Genomic DNA, 17,279 nt, shown 5'->3' with positions numbered 1-17,279 from the left:
GTGATGTAGGTGCGGCGAGGCATCTTCTTCCAGAAGAGGCCCGTCTCGTCGCAATTGAACACTTGCTGCGGGACGTAGCCTTCCTCCTCCACCATGGCCTTGAACTCGATGACGAATGCTTCGGCGGCCTGGTGGTCTGCGCTGGACGCCTCGCCGTGACGGACGACAGAGTGGATCCCGGTCCTCCTCCTGAACCTTTCGAACCAGCCACGTGATGCTTTGAATTCCGGGGTGGCTGGCTCCTCCTGCGAAGAAGTTCCTTCGCCTGCCTCCTTGCTGGCCAGGTCTTCGAAAATGGTGGTGGCCTTCTCACAGATGACCGAGGTGGTCACAGTGTCCCCGACTCGCTCCTTTTCCTTAATCCAGAGGAGAAGCAGGCGCTCCATCTCCTCGTGCTTCGGTGTCCTCTGCTTGGCAATCGTCGTCACGCCTTTCGCAGGAGCCACAACGTCTCTGATGGCCTCCTGCTTGAGGACAGTGCCAATTGTCGAAGGGTTTCTTCCATACTCCTTGGCAATGTCCACCAAGCGCACGCCCCTCTCATGCTTGGCGATGATTTCCCTCTTGTCCTCCAAGGACAAGGGAGCCCTCTTCTTTTTGTCACCGCCGCTTTTATCTGTGGCTTTCTTGGGAGCCATAGCTCAAGCCTAAAAAGGACAAAAGGCACAGGCACTGAGCAAAAGCCACAATTGGAAACCACCCCCACCCCCATGGTCACACTCTCTGGCCCACATGGAGCCAAGGCCAAACTTGCAAAACTCACACCCCACACTTTCAAATCATCACAGCCATGACCAAACCACCCCACCACCCAAACCCAAACCCCAGAAACCCCAAATCTAAAAAAGCACCCCCATGGTCACACTCTCTGGTCCACATCAAATCAAGGCCAAACTTGCAAAACTCGATGCCCACACTTTGAAAACATCACAGCCATGACCAAACCACCCCACCACCCAAACCCCAGAAACCCCAAATCTAAAAAAGCAACCCCATGGTCACACTCTCTGGCCCACATCAAATCAAGGCCAAACTTGCAAAACTCACATACCACACTCTCAAATCATCACAGCCATGACCAAAGCACCCCACCACCCCACAGCAAAAGCATGGTCACACTGTCTCACCCCACAAGAAGAAGGTAGAAATCCATACACCTACCTGTACAGAAATTCCTGATGGCAGGTCTTGATCCGAAGTGTACACCTGGCACTGTACACGTACAGTACAAAGCCAGAACAAGTCCAAAGGCAGAAAGCCAGAAAAAGTCCAAACCTCCACTGGAACCACGGGTTAGAGTTCAGAAGCAACTCTTCCTCACCAGTCCACAAGGCCAGACAAAGGGGGCAGATCAATGGAAGCCGGCTTTTGTTTCTGAAGCCATCCCCCCCCCAATTTCGTTAGCCAATCCAGATGATCAGCTTGATTTCTCAAGCCAATCAATACTGCTAACGAAATTCAAAATTCGTGCCAAAGCTAACCCCTAACCCAGCCCCCTTAGCTAAGAGAAGGCTTTCCGTTAGCACTGGAAAGCCTATAGCTGCACTTTGCAGCATTTGAATTTCGCACCGAAAAGAATTTCGTAACCCGAAAAATATTTCGTAACCCGAAACAGTTTTTGCCAATCCAACTTTTTCGTATCCCGGAAATTTCGTAACCCGATCATTTCGTATCCCGAGGCACCAGTGTATCATTAAAAATGCATCTAAGATGCCTTGCCTCTTTCTGCAACTAAGATGTCTTATTCTTATTTTAAAAGTAAAAGCTATGTGGGGATCAAGATTGGGGTCTCAGTGCACGGAGCATGATTTTAATCTTTTCTTTCCTGCACTGCTGTCCTTATGAACTCCTTCCCCATCCACCAATATTGCCATTAGTACCAGTGTCTTCCTTCCCTCTGCTCACTTTGATTTGCCCAATGAGGAAAGTTACCATTGACATCAATGGCAGTTTCTCCTCTGGGGTAAAGACCTCATCAGGTTTGTCCCTTAGTCCAGAATCTCACTGTTCTGTTCACTAAAATCTCTTACGAAGTAGTGGTTTCAATATTTTGGCTGGAATTCTGTCTTTCTTCCCAGTGCCTGAGATATTCTTACCAGTGAATGCAGGAAGATCAATTTCATCAATTTCCTGTCCCTTTTTTCTTTTGACATGCTCCTGCCAAGAATATGCTCTAGACCAGTGTTTCTCAGGCTATCTGATGTGAGGAACAGAAAGTTATTTTTTTCTCCCAGCACAATTTTTATGTCCATTGGCTACGATTCTTTCTTTCCTAGGAACTCTCCAGGGACTGCCACTAGTTCAGAGACTACTACTTTGAGTAACACTGCTATAGAGTTGGGGTGGTAGTGATCAACTGGAATACAGAGTAAGGTAATGCAGGAGAAGAAGGAATTGCTGAAAATTTCCTTTCTTGCTTTGTCTGCAGGAACCTCATACAGATTCAAACTACCAGTACTTGGCATTAAATTAGAAACTTTTTTAAAAATCTGTAAAATGCTAATGTGCTTTTTATTGCTGTTACTTCACTCACTTAGACATAAACATGTTGCATATCAAGTAGAAAAGTCAGGCCTTTTCTCCTGCTTCCCTACTCTCTCTTTCAAGAACATTTTAGTGAAGTGTTGATGATATAATTTATATTTAAACCGTTTTTACATACAGTATGTTAGGACCAAAATTGAAGAGCTTATAAAATAACACTTTGATAATGTTAAATGCCATTGCACCAATAAACACACAGACCTTTGATCAGAAATTAATTGAATAGCTTTTCAGTTGTTTTTTTTTTTTAATACCACTAAAGGTTAAATTCTTCATTGCAGGAGAGAGGTCTTTTGTTTTTGTTTTACAAATCTCATTCTACCAGGCAGTAAAGAGCCAAACCCAACTCAAGTGATTTCTTCCCATACACTGGAATTTGTGACAAATGTGAATATCCAAGGCATGGAAAGAGAAAAGCAGAATGTGGGAGCCCTTTGCCATTTCTGAGCTGAAGTCATGTTTGTGGGATACCTTTAGTACTAGGCCTACCTGCAAATAAATGAAAATAGCTGCTTTCCTTTTGGGTTTATGCCTGTTTCCTGTTGGGATGTGTTCACAACAAGCATTTTGGTTGTTGTTGTTGTTGTTGTTGTTTTTCAGTTGGAAAGGATAGAGGTACCATTTTAGGATACAGACATTATCTTTATTGCGTTTTGTAGATAGGGAGACTGTTGGCTACTCAAAACAAACACTTTGCTTATGTGAACTTACTATTTCTGGCTATAGCTGTTTGGGTACTGTAGTATACACTTCATTTTATATCAGTACCCTTGTAGACGTGGGGCATTTTTGTTCTCTTAGATTAACTGGAATTTTCATGGGATCAGGGAAATACCCTGTGGTGACTTGGGGGGCCTTTCCCTGGAGCCCTTGGCGCCCTGTGCGTGGCCCTTTACTCCCAGGGAGTCCCCTCTTGTCACACTTTTCCCTCTAGGATCTCCTAGATCTCCATTCTTGCTCCCTGTTGAGCAGAATGAGACCCCTGGAGGTCCTAAAGTCGCGCTGCCACCACCCAGTGAATGAACTATAAATTATTAATTATATTTATAATAGCTCACAGCTATCCCTTCCCCACACACACTGGGACTTGTGAGGAATAGAGAGAGAGAGATCTAGTTTCAATAGCCGAGTCCAGGCACGTGTACAGGAGCAAAGAGAGAGACAGCTGATACTTTTAAAAGAAAGGAGTTTATTTTAAAGAAATAGCATAGAATAAAAAGATATCATTCGTGCAGAGCCACCTTGCTATGCAGGTCTAGAAAGCATAGTTGCAAAGAGTTCATTTCACCCAAGCCATTGTTAAAAAATAACAAAAGGCCTAAACGCACTAGCTAACACATTCCTAACTACTCACAGAAGATGGGATTTGTAGTCCTTTTGAGTTCCTGGATGCAGGGAGGGCCCCCTGGCCTCTCGACCTGCATTCCCTTGAGTCTGTGTCTCCCAGACTCAAAGAGACAGCATCTGGTTCCCCCCCTCAGGAGAGGATCAAGGGAGAGACAAAAGATCACATGGCTGCTCAAGTCCTTTTAAAGATTTCCCATAGAAAGTTCTTGAATCTCCCGGTCCTACTCTCTGATTGGTCAGTTAGACCTTACATCAGCTATGATGTCACAGCTCATTAGCATGTGATGTCATCTCTCATTAGCATGCACCTCCTCCCAGATTAACCCTTTGTAGTTCAGGAGAAGTTCCCAGATGACTGGAGACCCAGCCATCACATACCCAAACAATCAGTGCATGTTAGATTGATCCATCTTGATGGGAGTTAAATATTTGTTCATGCTTTTAATGGATTTCTCAGATAGGGCTTAGATGAAATAGAAATTATAAGTCAAATATTACTTTTCTTCCATTTAGTGGACGCTGGCTGCAACTCATTGGGTTGGATCCATGTTAGTTCCCTGTGGATTAATACAATTTTTAAAATAATAATAATAATAATAATAATAATAATAATAATAATAATAAGAAGAAGAAGAAGAAGAAGAAACTTTATTTGTATACCGCTTTTCCGTGGACGATCAAAGCAGTTAATAAAAATAATGGCCCAGGAATTTTAGATGCATACTCAATTGAGAGGAATCTGAAACTAATAATGCTTTATCAACAGATCTTCTTTTAAGGGAAATCTAAAATAGAGCGTGCGTGCGTGTGTGTGTGTGTGTAACTTTCTAGTTTTATTTATCAAATATTGATCTGCAAGTCATTAAAATGTATTATTGCTAGCCATTAATAATACTTACATTATTAGATATTTAGCGTTTCCTTTTACAGGATGCACACCCCTCCCCAAATGTGGTGCTTAATGTTCTCTCCGATCATGATGGTTTCTGAACCCAACTTTCCTATTTCATCTGTATTCCATTTGTTTCCTTTTTCGTCTTTCTTTTGTAAAACAAAAGAATAGCAGAAAGCCTTGAAGTGGAAAGAAAATAATAAGTTTAATTTGATTGTGTGCAATGTACTACCTAGACATTATTTTCAAGGGATGAATTAAACCAATATGGTTCAGCCAAATCTACCATAGACATAGAACAAATATACCACTGGCTTACTACTTCATATAATTGCACTCCAGGGGAAAGTTGTAGCAGGGAAGGAAGATTGGTAGTATAACTGGAAGACAAAGTGAGAAATCAGAAAGTAAGAGGACATTTCCAGGGGGAAAGGTAGAAAGAGGTTGTATGAAAAGAATTTGAGTCTGAAATTGTCATTTAGCAGTGCTTTAGTCCTATGTCCATTAAATATTTGGACTTAGGACATCTGCTTGGTATTGTACTGGCACAGCAATTGTTCCAAAAGGCATTTCCCAAGGGAAATGTCATGGAGATCAAAACAACAACAAAACATGTTTTTTGATAAACACAGCCTGCAGTTGACCCCTTTTCTCATCTGTTTTGTTCTTCTATACAGTATGAACCAAGAGGACCAGGCAGGCCATTGTACCAAAGAAGAATTTCATCTAGTTCAGCCCAGGCTTGTTCTGAAGATTTAAATACTCCTCAAGAGGGCCTTGGACAGTGTAAAGAGCTTCAGGACCATAGTAACCCATCCTCTTTCAATTATTCATCACCCGAAATGTGGGTAAACTCCACTTCATCAGCCCCATATCAGAACATTCCATGTAATGGATCCAATAGAGCAGGTAAGTTGTACTTGCTTTTGTTGTCTTTGCCATACTTGGTGTGACAGATTAGTCTATTTTTATTATACAATATGCAGCATTTACAGATGTTTTATCTTTTAGGCCAATTGTGTATTACAAATATAATACCCTGTGATTATTCTTTTAACAAAATAAGCTGGCATTTATTGAGACTTTTTAAAAAATGTGTATCTCAAGACTAAACTAGGTAATGATCCACAGTTTTAAAAAAAAGTTTTATTGCATTTCTCAGATAAGTAAAACACAACTTTAAGACTATAAAAGTCAAAATGAAAAAAATATACAAAAAGGAAAAGAAAAAAATAGAGTAAGTAAAGAGAGAGAAAATATAAAAGTGACTTCCAGTCTTCTCCAAAGTGATATATAAACCTGTACTATTCTATATGTAAGCCCTTGATGCTTCTCTAATCCAATAAATCATCTATTGTTTTTCTGTAATGTATATTTGTTAATAATCATTAATTTAATCTTACATTTATATCCTACAGAAAATCAGTAAAATATTTCTATAATTCCTTTAAAATTATTAATAAATATTCTTAGGAACCTTACACTAATTAATCCTTCACTAACTTAAGTTATTATAAAACTGTATCACTTTGTTGTTTAGCTATATCTACTGGAATTAAGCTAAAGACCTTAACTTCTTCAGTCTCTTATTTAACAGTCATCTATACTATCAACAATGTTCTCTTTCTGCAGTACAAACAGAAGTTAACCTATAATTTTCTGTGCATCCCACTCCAATATTAATCTTTTTACACATATAACTCATCCTTTTACAGACAGCCCTCAGTATCTATGGATGATTCTTTATCTATGGATTCAACTATTCACAGCATGAAAATATTTTCTAAATACCCAAAAAGCGAACCTTGATTTTGTCATTTTATGTTAGGGATGCCATTATACTTCAGCATTATATTTAATGGGATCTGAGCAACCACTGATTTTGGTATCTATGGGGAGTCCTGGACCCAAAGCCCAGCAAATACCAAAGGCCCACTATATTTATATTCTCCCCAACCCCATATCCATAAATCCACCCATTTCATTGTAACAACCAGTTTCCTTAGAATAAGAAAGCATTCCTCTTAATGCCCATATTAATTAATATCTTGAAGCAAAATAATCAAATCTTATTTTCACAATTCTGCACTCTTAATCTCACACTTGGTTTCTAGCCATATTTCCACACACACACTTTAAGCAGTATTCAAAACTCCACAAACATTCTGAGAGTGACAAATCTTTCCATAAAAAACAAATATTTTACCCTTTTTATATTCATTTATCCCCTTCACTAGAGTTCCTAAGATCCTCTCCCTACAATCTTCCCTTCCATCAGTATCTCCATATTATTCTCTGAATCAGAATCAGTGCCCTCAATACTGTCCCTGGTGGGATAATTCAAATGCTCTTCTGGGTCTCCTTCATCTCCTATTTGATTCTCCAGATCTCTGTCTTCAGTGCTGTCATCCGTTAGGTCAAGCTCCATGTTATGTTTCTACAGAAAGCCATTCATCAAATAAATATCCTACCAAATCTCCTTTTAGCTAATTGGCTTCATCTCCTGGATGGAATGTATTCTTCCGTTTAATGAAATTTTGGAACTTAAAAAGTTAGCCCTCTGGACTTTGTGTTAAACATAACACAAGCACCTTCACTGTTTGACTTCTCCTGTTCACACTCTCAGAGAATTTCAAGAGCTAAACATGCTGTCTGGATTTATAATGGTATTTAAGACCCATCTCTTCCAGCAGGCCTATTCAGTCAATGTTAAACTATGAATTTGAACTGGTATATTTTTAATTTTATGTTGGATAATTTTAATGTACCCTGTGTTAATGAGTTTTAAGTTAATTTGCTTAAATAGTTTGTTGGTGGGTAAGGGAGGAAAGAAATAATAATAATAATAATAATAATAATTATTATTATTACTGTTATTATTTAGAAACTTCGCTTTCCCTAAAAAGCCAGTCTTTCTCCCCTTTTCTTAAAATCCACTTTAATTGCAAAGTGTATGAAAAAAACCAAACCAAATTTCCAAATCTAAAAATTCTTTCCTTCATTTCAAACTCTGTTTCTTTGGGCTTGTCTACACTTACTGTAAAATCCAGGTGAGTCCCAGATTTTCCAGATTCACAGGGGTGATATTTCAACTAAAGGTTAAAAAAAATACTATCCCATGAGAAAAAAATAAGGCCCTTGAAACCAGTAGGTGAAATTCCAAGTGAAATCCTACAAAATGCACTTCCTTCAAGTACTGACTATCTCCCTCTTAAAAGTTGCTGCTACTAAAGACAGGCTGAGTGAATCATGTACAGTATGCTTGTCTCTGGAAATTTCTTGCTCTTGAACTTCCTATATTCACAAAGAAACTGCCATTCAAAAACTGTAAATACTTAGCGCTCATGTAGAGGCTTCCTTTACCAGTAGCAGCTTCATTTTTCAGCCTCATGTATGCCATAAACAGTCTTACAAGAGACTTCAGTGCAAGGGTAGGGAAATTGTATCTCTCCAGATTTTGTTGGACTATGATTCCCCAAATCCCTTACTGTTGGTTGCATATGCTGTGTGTATGTGAATACTAGTTTCCCTGCTTCAGAGTGGAGATCTGCACCCAAAGCTGCAGTTGGATTTGTTCAGGATAATCAAGTCAAAGTCAAATTGATTATAACCTAGGATCTAAAGTTGCCCATGTGTATACACTTGTATGTAGACTCCCTACTTCCAGTAGAAGTGTCCCCCAAAGTCTCATTACTGATTTGTCCTCTGAGACATTGTTCATAGTGAGGTACTGAAATGTGAATGTGAAGAAAAAAATTCATTATTTTATGTTATTTGCAGACAGTGTCCTACTTCACTCTTAAAGTTTGGGGAAGGTGAACCTGAATATCTTTCTCACCAACTTGGACTTGCTTCTGTTCTGATAATTGAGTAAATATAGTTTCCTGCTTTTTTTTCCCTTCTTCTTTCTAGTTCCATTGAAGACTGCCAAATCCCCCGAGGAACAGCTGAAGGTTGAAAACATCCAGTTGTCCAGTTCTTTTAATTACAATGTGCTCCAACATCTTGGCCAGTTCCCTCCCCTCATGCCCAACAAGCAGATAGCTGAGTCCAACAGCAACAGCCAGCCAAGTGCTGGTGTTAACAAGCCTGCCATGTCCTACGCAAGTGCTCTGAGGGCTCCCCCAAAGCCCAAAGCCCCTCCTGAGCAGGCAAAAAAGAATAGCGATCCTTTGTCTTTGTTTCAGGAACTTAGTCTAGGTAGTTCATCAGGTAGCAATGGCTTTTACTCCTATTTTAAATAATCAGAATATTTTTGTAGAGAAATTTTAGTTTCTATTTGTGTCTGTAGATTTAAAATAGTTGGGGCTTCACCTGCAGTTGCCACCATTTGTCTTTGTTTATATTAGTAAATATACCTTGTTTTAATTGCTTTGCTGCTAGACTTGAATCTAACTTTTTTAAGTTATATTCCATTATCTTTTTTTCTTTTTGATGTGGGTCAGAAGTTTGGAAAAAAAAATCCCTAGAAAAACACATACTAAAAAAATTATGTAACTATATATGTGTTGCATTAAACTAGCAGCTGAAAAGTTGACTGTGCAACTATAAAAATATATTAAAAAATTAAAAAGTTGTCTAAATTGTATTTAAAAAGAAATGTAAGTAGCATTTACATTTATTCAATAACATTTAGCATACTGTGCTGGGTTTCTGTACCAGAAATGACCAGTCAATGTACAAATGTATGTTATGTCTGCTTAAATTGTTTATTTTTTTTTAAATAAAGATGCAGCATCTTCTAATTACTTTCACTTTTATCAGCTTTCTGTGAAGGGATGCTGCATTCTAAGACTTTTATAGTTTTAGAACCTGTATGATGTGGTATAGTAATCTCCTTGACTGTAGGATAAAGTGAAGACCTTCTTTGCAGACCCATATGCCACTGTTAACGCTTCAGAATCAAACGGAAAAGCAGTGGTCAATTTTTTAAAAGGAAAAAAAAACACCCTACACATCTTATTTTGGGGACAAGCTGCTAATTTTAGCTTGTTGGGAAGATGAAATTGATAGGTTTATAAACAAAAATCATGAAATTAAAAACCTTTTTTGTTATTTTGGGTGCTTTGTAGTTTAATAACTATTTTAAAAAAATTGAGTGAATTTAGTAAAATATTTGAGTCCCGCACCCAACTATGCATGTGTAAATGCTTGTAATCTGGTTTCTCCCCCTTTGGCTTCTTTAGTGGTATAAAAAATTGTGCCGTTTTAAGTTCTCCCTCTCCCTAGTATCCTTTTGGTATATTATTTGATGTTTACATTAAATGTGACATTATACACAGATATTCAAATATTTTGCTAATTGTTTTGTTTGAGGAACATCATTAAAGAAGATTTTTATGTTTGTCAAAGCTGTATCCAAATTAATCCAAATTTGGGGGGGAGTAACATTGTGAGGGAGGGAGGGCAAAGGAAATGTGCTCCTACATGGTTGTTTTTATCTTTGTATGTTCTGCTAAGGTTTTCCACAATCCTGGTCTTTTACCACTATATATTGAAATCTATAAAGAATTATACAGCAATATGTAAGAAAATTTTGGGGGAAAAATACGGTAATGTTTACCTTTCAGGTTGTGGTCTTGTACACTGTTCATACTTTTGAAGTAAGGGATGTATCTTTTATAGCTTCTACAGAGGCATTTGTCCTCTTTTACACTTGAAAAGATCTCTTTGATAGGAGACATTAATTTTTATCACCAATTTATTTATTTTAATTTCCCATTGTAAGACACAAGGTAGTCTTAAAAGGTAGTATCATTTGTTCTCCTCACTGCTTTGAAACCATTGAGATCTATCCACAGCCTCTTACTGAGCTCCTGTACTTTGCTGCTGTATTCAATCTGATATCTGCTCTTGTTACAATCCATTTATTCCATTCGTGTTTTGTAAATTGTGAAAATCTTAGTTTGGCTGAAATCAATGTCATTTTTCTTCTTGATTTCAAATAATTCAGGATTTTCAGTGGTTTTTCTGTAAAAAAAATTGCCTATGGATTTAGCACATTGCAGTGTTTCATGACTATAGAGGACATTGTTCAGAAGTGCAGCATAACAACCAAACAAAGCATAAAGATAAAGCCCTGCTTAGTTTTGCTTACAATTTGAGCATGTGATGTCAGATGAGGAAGAGTTAAAAGCCAAGTCCCCTACATTTTTAGTAGAGTTCTTGTTGCTGTTGTTAGTAACCTTGCTGTCACCAGTAACCAGATAATGGCCTGATAAAAACATGCTTACTGAGTCCTCTGAAATTAGTGAATCTATTTCTGATTGTCATTTCCTAAAGGTCTGATCTGAAATGCTTCTTTTGATTTCGTACTAGCGAATTCTACTGAAGACAGTGAGACCTGTCTACACCTAACCTATGGCAGGAATGCAGTTCTGGTCTTCTTTATGTGGGCACATGAAAGAGATGTTAGTGACATGTACAAAAGTAGGATGACGGTAGTTAGAGCTCAGATGCACTTGCTGAATTCTAGCTTTAAGAATTTCAAAATCACACATCTATATAATCTTATGATTGTAGACAATGATCACATTATTTAAAAATTAAACTATTATACATTGATAGTCCATTGATTTCATTCTGTGGGTTAGTTGATGAATAGTATTCATATCAAATTGCATTACATTTAAACTGCCATACAATGGTATTTTCAGTGCAGAAACAACTTCCTGAAAACATTAAAGCACATTGTCCCTCTTTTTTCCCCACCCCCTTTATTATAGTTGTTTAAGTGTGTCTGAGTGCTTTTACTTCATCAGTGAGTTAGGTCAGGTGCATATGTCTCTATTTGGAATAATCATTAACTTTTCAGGATCCAGCAATTCAAGCAGGGTTTCAGTAATATGAGGAAGATATTATCATCTTCAGTCCATGGTGGATTTAAACAGACATATTGTGGAGTTCATAGGTTGATTTTAAAATACGTTTTTCTCTAAAAACATTAGTATATTGGCAGCTTCAAAAAGAAAGAAAGAAAGAAAAGAATTGGCTTTGCATGTGCAGAAAAGCTCCACATCATTGCAGCAGGCTGTTTCTCTTTTTCACACTAGACCTTACAGGAATTCTGTTGCCTTGTCTCAGACTGCTGTTTACACTGGAGAAAAAAAATTCTTAAAAACAAATCACAACATTCTCAGTGATTTCCGTCATGGTGAAAATACCATCTTCAGTGGATTGTTTTGTTAATAAAGGCATTATGTGTTGCCAATTACTGTAAAATAATAATTCTAATTTCATATTTACAACCCAGTTGATAGAACTATTACATACTGAGAAATGTGGATCCTATTTATTCCAGTTTTATACTATAATTTTTAATTTCCCCTCTCACCTCTCCTCAAAAGTAGTAAGATTTTCCATCTTTATTTCATTTCATGTTTTCAGGAACAAAATATACCATTGTCATGGGAACAACCATGTATGTCATATATCACTGCATTTAAAGAGAGTTCTAGGATACATTACTGAATCTAGAAGGCATAACTTGCTCAGAGTCAGTAATATTTGAAAGAAAAGACTATTTTGTCTTTGACTTGTGAACCATGTTGGTTGTCCTTAAAATTAATATCTTAGGTAGAATAAGTATTTTTTTTCCCTTGTAGCTGAAGGATTTGTTTTGCAGGGATCATTCAGTTTTGTAAATTCCAGAATGATGTAATTGAGAAATTCTGCTTACTGTGACATGACTCTTGAAAACTGGATGGATCCTAATGCTAGGACAATTTAACTTGTGGACCTCATTTAATTGTACTATGGTGTTGGGTACGTACTGGATTCTCCACGCCTGATTTTTTTTCTACCTCTTTTTCCTTGCCCAGTAACTGTACTAGTTTGCTAGTAATGCTAACCTCCCTTGGCTCAGCTGACTAGACCTTATCAATATAATCCTGCCACCTACTTTATTTCAACCAACCAACATCCTACTCCCCACATAAGATGCCACTGCTCTGTGTTTGCCAGTGATTGAGAACCCTAGTACAAGATTTGCTTGAATGACTGATGGTCTTCACATTAAGTGCTCACCATATGTCTCATGTTCTTCATGAAGGACATCCCAAATGGTGTAATCTTTTGCAATTATCTCCAGCAAATAAGCAAGTACGGAAACACCCTTACCTGTATGTTGACAGTCCTGTTCTCAGATCGTGTATATGTATATGGTAGATCATCACTTAGTGCAGCCTTCCCCAACATGCTGCTGTTCAGGTCTTTGGGACTACAGATCCCACTTACCATGATCATTGGCTGTACTGGCTGTCACTAAGATGAGCTATAGTCCAGTGGTGCAGCTTGCACATATTGGGAGTAAAGGGAAGGGGACAGGGACACACATAAAGGCTTCTTGATATTATATAAGAATTGTTGTATAAGAAATGGCCCTAGATTTTAAGAGGCTCAGAGTCTGTGGCAGAGACAAAGCCAGTGAAAAATGGCACAACATCCCCAGTGATATTTTGATGTTTTGTGTATCCCAAGAATTCACTCTAAGAAAATATATTAATATAACTGTGCATCTGTAAGAACTTTACTGATGGCACATCTGAAATATTCCAGAAAAAAATAATGGTTGTGAGACTCAACTGCATACATCTGCTCCTTCAACATTCGCTTTTCCCTTTGATCATTTTACAAAAACAAAGTGGAAAATGCAGTTTTGCAGCACCCCAGCCATGACTTTTTTCTGTCTTTTTTCCCATTTCATATTTTACTCAGTACTGGGTTCCTTAGCTACGCTGTCTTATTGCGCTAAAAACTTCAAATCACAATTCCCCACTCTCCAGACCTTATGAGTAGGGAGGCAGTGTGGCTGGATATGTAGCTCAACATCTGATTCTTAGTAAGTGTACTGTGTGTGTTGCATCATTTAGTCAACAATTGTGAACTAGACAAGGTACACTTGGGAAAAGTCGATTTTATTTGTAGTCTTATACCCCAAGCATTGCATTGCTATAAATTCTGGTCATGAAAGCCCCAAGTAGCTTTAACTAAATAAATAAAATGTGAATTTGTGACAATTTGTGCTAACAGTTCTGAATCTAGTAGTGTATCCATCACAAAATGAATATGCATTTGATATATGTGAAAAACTTTGTTAATTGGCACAGCACTATAGCATTAATAGAGTCACTTGACTGTCGATCCATCATTATACAACATTGGTTTCTGTTAGGATCCAGCTTTAAATTAATTAGAATTGATAAATAAGTAAGGATAGATTTGAGTGGTAACATGAATTTTGAATCAGCATTTGTGTCCTATTCATATAGTACCTGTACAAATGTTCCCATTCATACAGGTCTTTCCCTCTAGTTGGGCACTGCATTTCTATTCTCATGCAGAATCCTTCCAGTTTTATTTTATTAGTCATTGTGTCAGGTTATTTGTCTATCTTGCATTTGCACTATCTATTCATGTGTACTACCTGTTCATCTATCCATATATATTTGATAGTGGCCATTGCTAGTCTCTGATGTGGAAATACATTTTTTATTCTTCTGATACTCAGACACCACATGATAACCATAAATCTATTATTGTTGGATTTTTTTTTAAATAGCCTATTTTTGCTTTGTGGAACATGTCATTTTCATCTGTCCTGGGGTATTCTAACAGGCATTTTTTTTTTTATTTTGCCACAATACATCATGGATATTTTTACCTAGTATTAAATGTAATAAACTCTTAGCGATCTACCCACTAATATTTGTTCTACCTCTGGTGTCAGCCTTTGTTAAAATGGAACTAATTTTAATGGCCTATGGACATTGGAGACAGATTAAAAAAAATGTCCATACTAGAGTCTGCCATTGGAAGCCAATATTTTACCGTTAGGCTGTCCCTACAGTTCTTATATAAAAGCCATTTGAAAACTGTAGTTGCTAATTTACAAGACTGTGCCCCAATTTCAACAATCAGCAGGATTTAATGTGATCACCTGTGGGCAAGTACAGAGTTGCTAAAGAATTTAGCTACCTAGCATAGATCAGGGGAGGTGCCATGTGGGTGCTATGCACATGGCCATTGTGATTTGCACTACTGTTGTGGCTCAAAAGAGACAAGTTGTGGTTGAAGCATATATAGGCCCTAGCACTTTATGCAAATGGTGCCTTTATACATCTCCCACCAACTTGTACACTCACTAGAAGCTTCATCCATATTTCTGCAGGCAGTCATGTGTTGAGGTCTGAGCACAAAAATGAGAACAAAACTTTAGAGGGTGTGTGCCTGCTTAACATAGACCCAAAAGACTGGGTGCAAATTTGGATGTAGATACCATATTTCTTAAAACTGCAGAAGTACTTCTACAAAGTATTGTGTCTATCCAGATGGCAGGTTCCACCATAACTTAATTCTGAATTTGGTATGTGAGAGAAACTACCACAAAAGTGAGATTGGCTTGTGAGTTGCCACATAGACAGATCATGCTGATTCCTGGATTTGGAGGGCTCATCCCCATTAGAATTGTTAAGTACTGAGTTGTGCTTGTAACTGTGAACTATGGGTTAGAAGGAACAACGTGAACTAAGATCTACATATGATTGTGTGGTGAAATTCACCTTTAATGTTGTGTGGATCTATTAATAAAATTAGAAGTTAGTAAAAATGATCTGTTTTCAAGTGCTGTATCAGCACAACTAACCTTAACATGTCAATCTGGAAGTGATCCCACATTTTTACAATGGAATTGCTTATGTTTCCTATGTATTTTTGTCACTTCTCCTCATATATATTATTAAGCTCCATGATTGATCTTCCATCCTATTTGTTGTAGCACCCTGCTTTCTAAATAACCTGTGCTTTGTCCTTATAATTTGTCTTTAGTAACAAGTCTTGAAGCTCACTCTACCTACTGTTTTTGCTGCCAAAGCCAAATTCTGCCACCCACAAACTGTTGCTCTAGCCAGGAAAAAGTGGAAAGGTTGGATTTGCAGTGTATGGCCCCCATTGTTCAATTATGCAAAAAGGTAAACCACGTTCATTTGAATGAGACACAAGTGCTTCTAACTGTGAACTATGGGTGAGAAGGAACAACTTGAACGAAGATCTGCATATGATTGTGTGGTGAAAAGCACCTGTAATGTTGTGTGGTTCTATTAATAAAATTAGAAGTCAGTAAAAATGGTCAAGTTAGTATACAAATCTCTAAAATCTCATTCGTTCAGGGACAAGAATACATCCTTATTAACATAAATGAAATTGTCATGTCCAAAAGAATACCATGGGTTATTTTTAGGAAAAAAAATGGCCTTATATATTAAAGTCAATACTTCTAGGATTAGCAGAAACTCCTGAATGTAGCTCAGAAGAGTTGCAAAGCACCAAGAGTGATCTAACCCATTCACCAGTGAAACTGAATTAACTCATCTACTCATGGTCCAGATTGCTAAATCCAGAAGGTGCTTTTAAATTGTTTCGATGACCTTTGTGATTCCTTGTAAACTGCGTTAAGGATTGGGGTCTTACAGTATCTATCTTCAAGTGTAATGATTGTCTTGGTGCACTCTTTATTTTTAAAGATTAATGGTAACACAAAATGTATTTTACTGCTACATTTAAGATGTATTTATAATAAAGATGCCTTTTTAATAAATAATATTGCGATTTACAAGTGCATTATGTTTATAGTATATGATGACGCTTAGCTCAGAAGCACAACACATGTTGCTGTTCAATAGTGGTTTGAAATAACTTTTGTTTTACTTTAGGTAGAAGGACAGGTCAGTGACATTTGCAAGCAGTAGATTCATTTGTCTTTGGTTAAGATAGCTTACATTGACATGGAAGTTTTAACAACTGTCTCTTAAAATCTACTATACTAGCCTTCAAGAATAGAACAAACATTTCTTTCATTACCAAGGCATAAAAATGTCCACTGCTAAGTATGTTGCCACTTATTAGAAACATCATTTTGCCTGCTGCTGTTCCTAGTTTTACTTTTTGCCATATCCCTGTCGTAAAGTAAGGTGAACCTAGAAACAAAAATGTTGAGCCCTGTAAGCAAAGAAGATAGCACTGAGAAGGATCTGACTCTGAGGATGGTGTGTGGAGCCATAAGCTGGTAAGGGAGTTCTGTACTTTACGCCAAAGATTGATCATTCAGGGTGGGCATTGATATGGCTAGCAAAGGCAGTACCTGGGAATGACATAGCCCCCAAACCAGCTGAACTACCACAGACCTCTATAAATTTGAGATGATGGCAGAATTTGTATCGTTGGCTGGTTTAGCTCACTGTTTGGAAGAATTTCAGCATTCCCCATGTTGTCATTTGGAATGCTAAATATTCCCTCTCAAAGGGGCCCTTAATGGGTCTCCCGAACACATATGTGTAAATCTTCCCAGTTGAAAACATTCACATTCTACTACCTCAGATGATATGGGATGGAGAAACTGAAACATGCACAAGACATTGTACTGGTTTGTCGGTTGCCATACTGAGACAGAATTGTGCTTTGGGAATAGGGCAAGCCTGGCATTCCTTGCTTCCAAATGATT

At 37.8% G+C, this 17,279-nt stretch overlaps 1 protein-coding gene across 1 annotated transcript in view; it reads left to right on the top strand.

Moving 5' to 3' along the window:
- The window catches only part of HELZ (helicase with zinc finger), a 197,245-nt gene extending 180,857 nt beyond the window's left edge, over nt 1–16,388 (top strand). Inside the window, 2 exon segments of the mRNA XM_042453183.1 lie at nt 5,461–5,692; nt 8,696–16,388. Of these exon segments, the coding sequence (XP_042309117.1) occupies nt 5,461–5,692; nt 8,696–9,027 (564 nt within the window). The 3' untranslated portion in view covers nt 9,028–16,388.
- Nucleotides 16,389–17,279: the final 891 nt, after the last annotated feature.

The sequence above is a fragment of the Sceloporus undulatus genome, chromosome 2 (genome assembly GCF_019175285.1).
Source record: "Sceloporus undulatus isolate JIND9_A2432 ecotype Alabama chromosome 2, SceUnd_v1.1, whole genome shotgun sequence".
Classification (NCBI taxonomy): Eukaryota; Metazoa; Chordata; class Lepidosauria; order Squamata; family Phrynosomatidae; genus Sceloporus; species Sceloporus undulatus.
The sequence above is the reverse complement of the archived record's forward strand: the minus strand, read 5'-3'. Positions and strand labels throughout refer to the sequence as shown.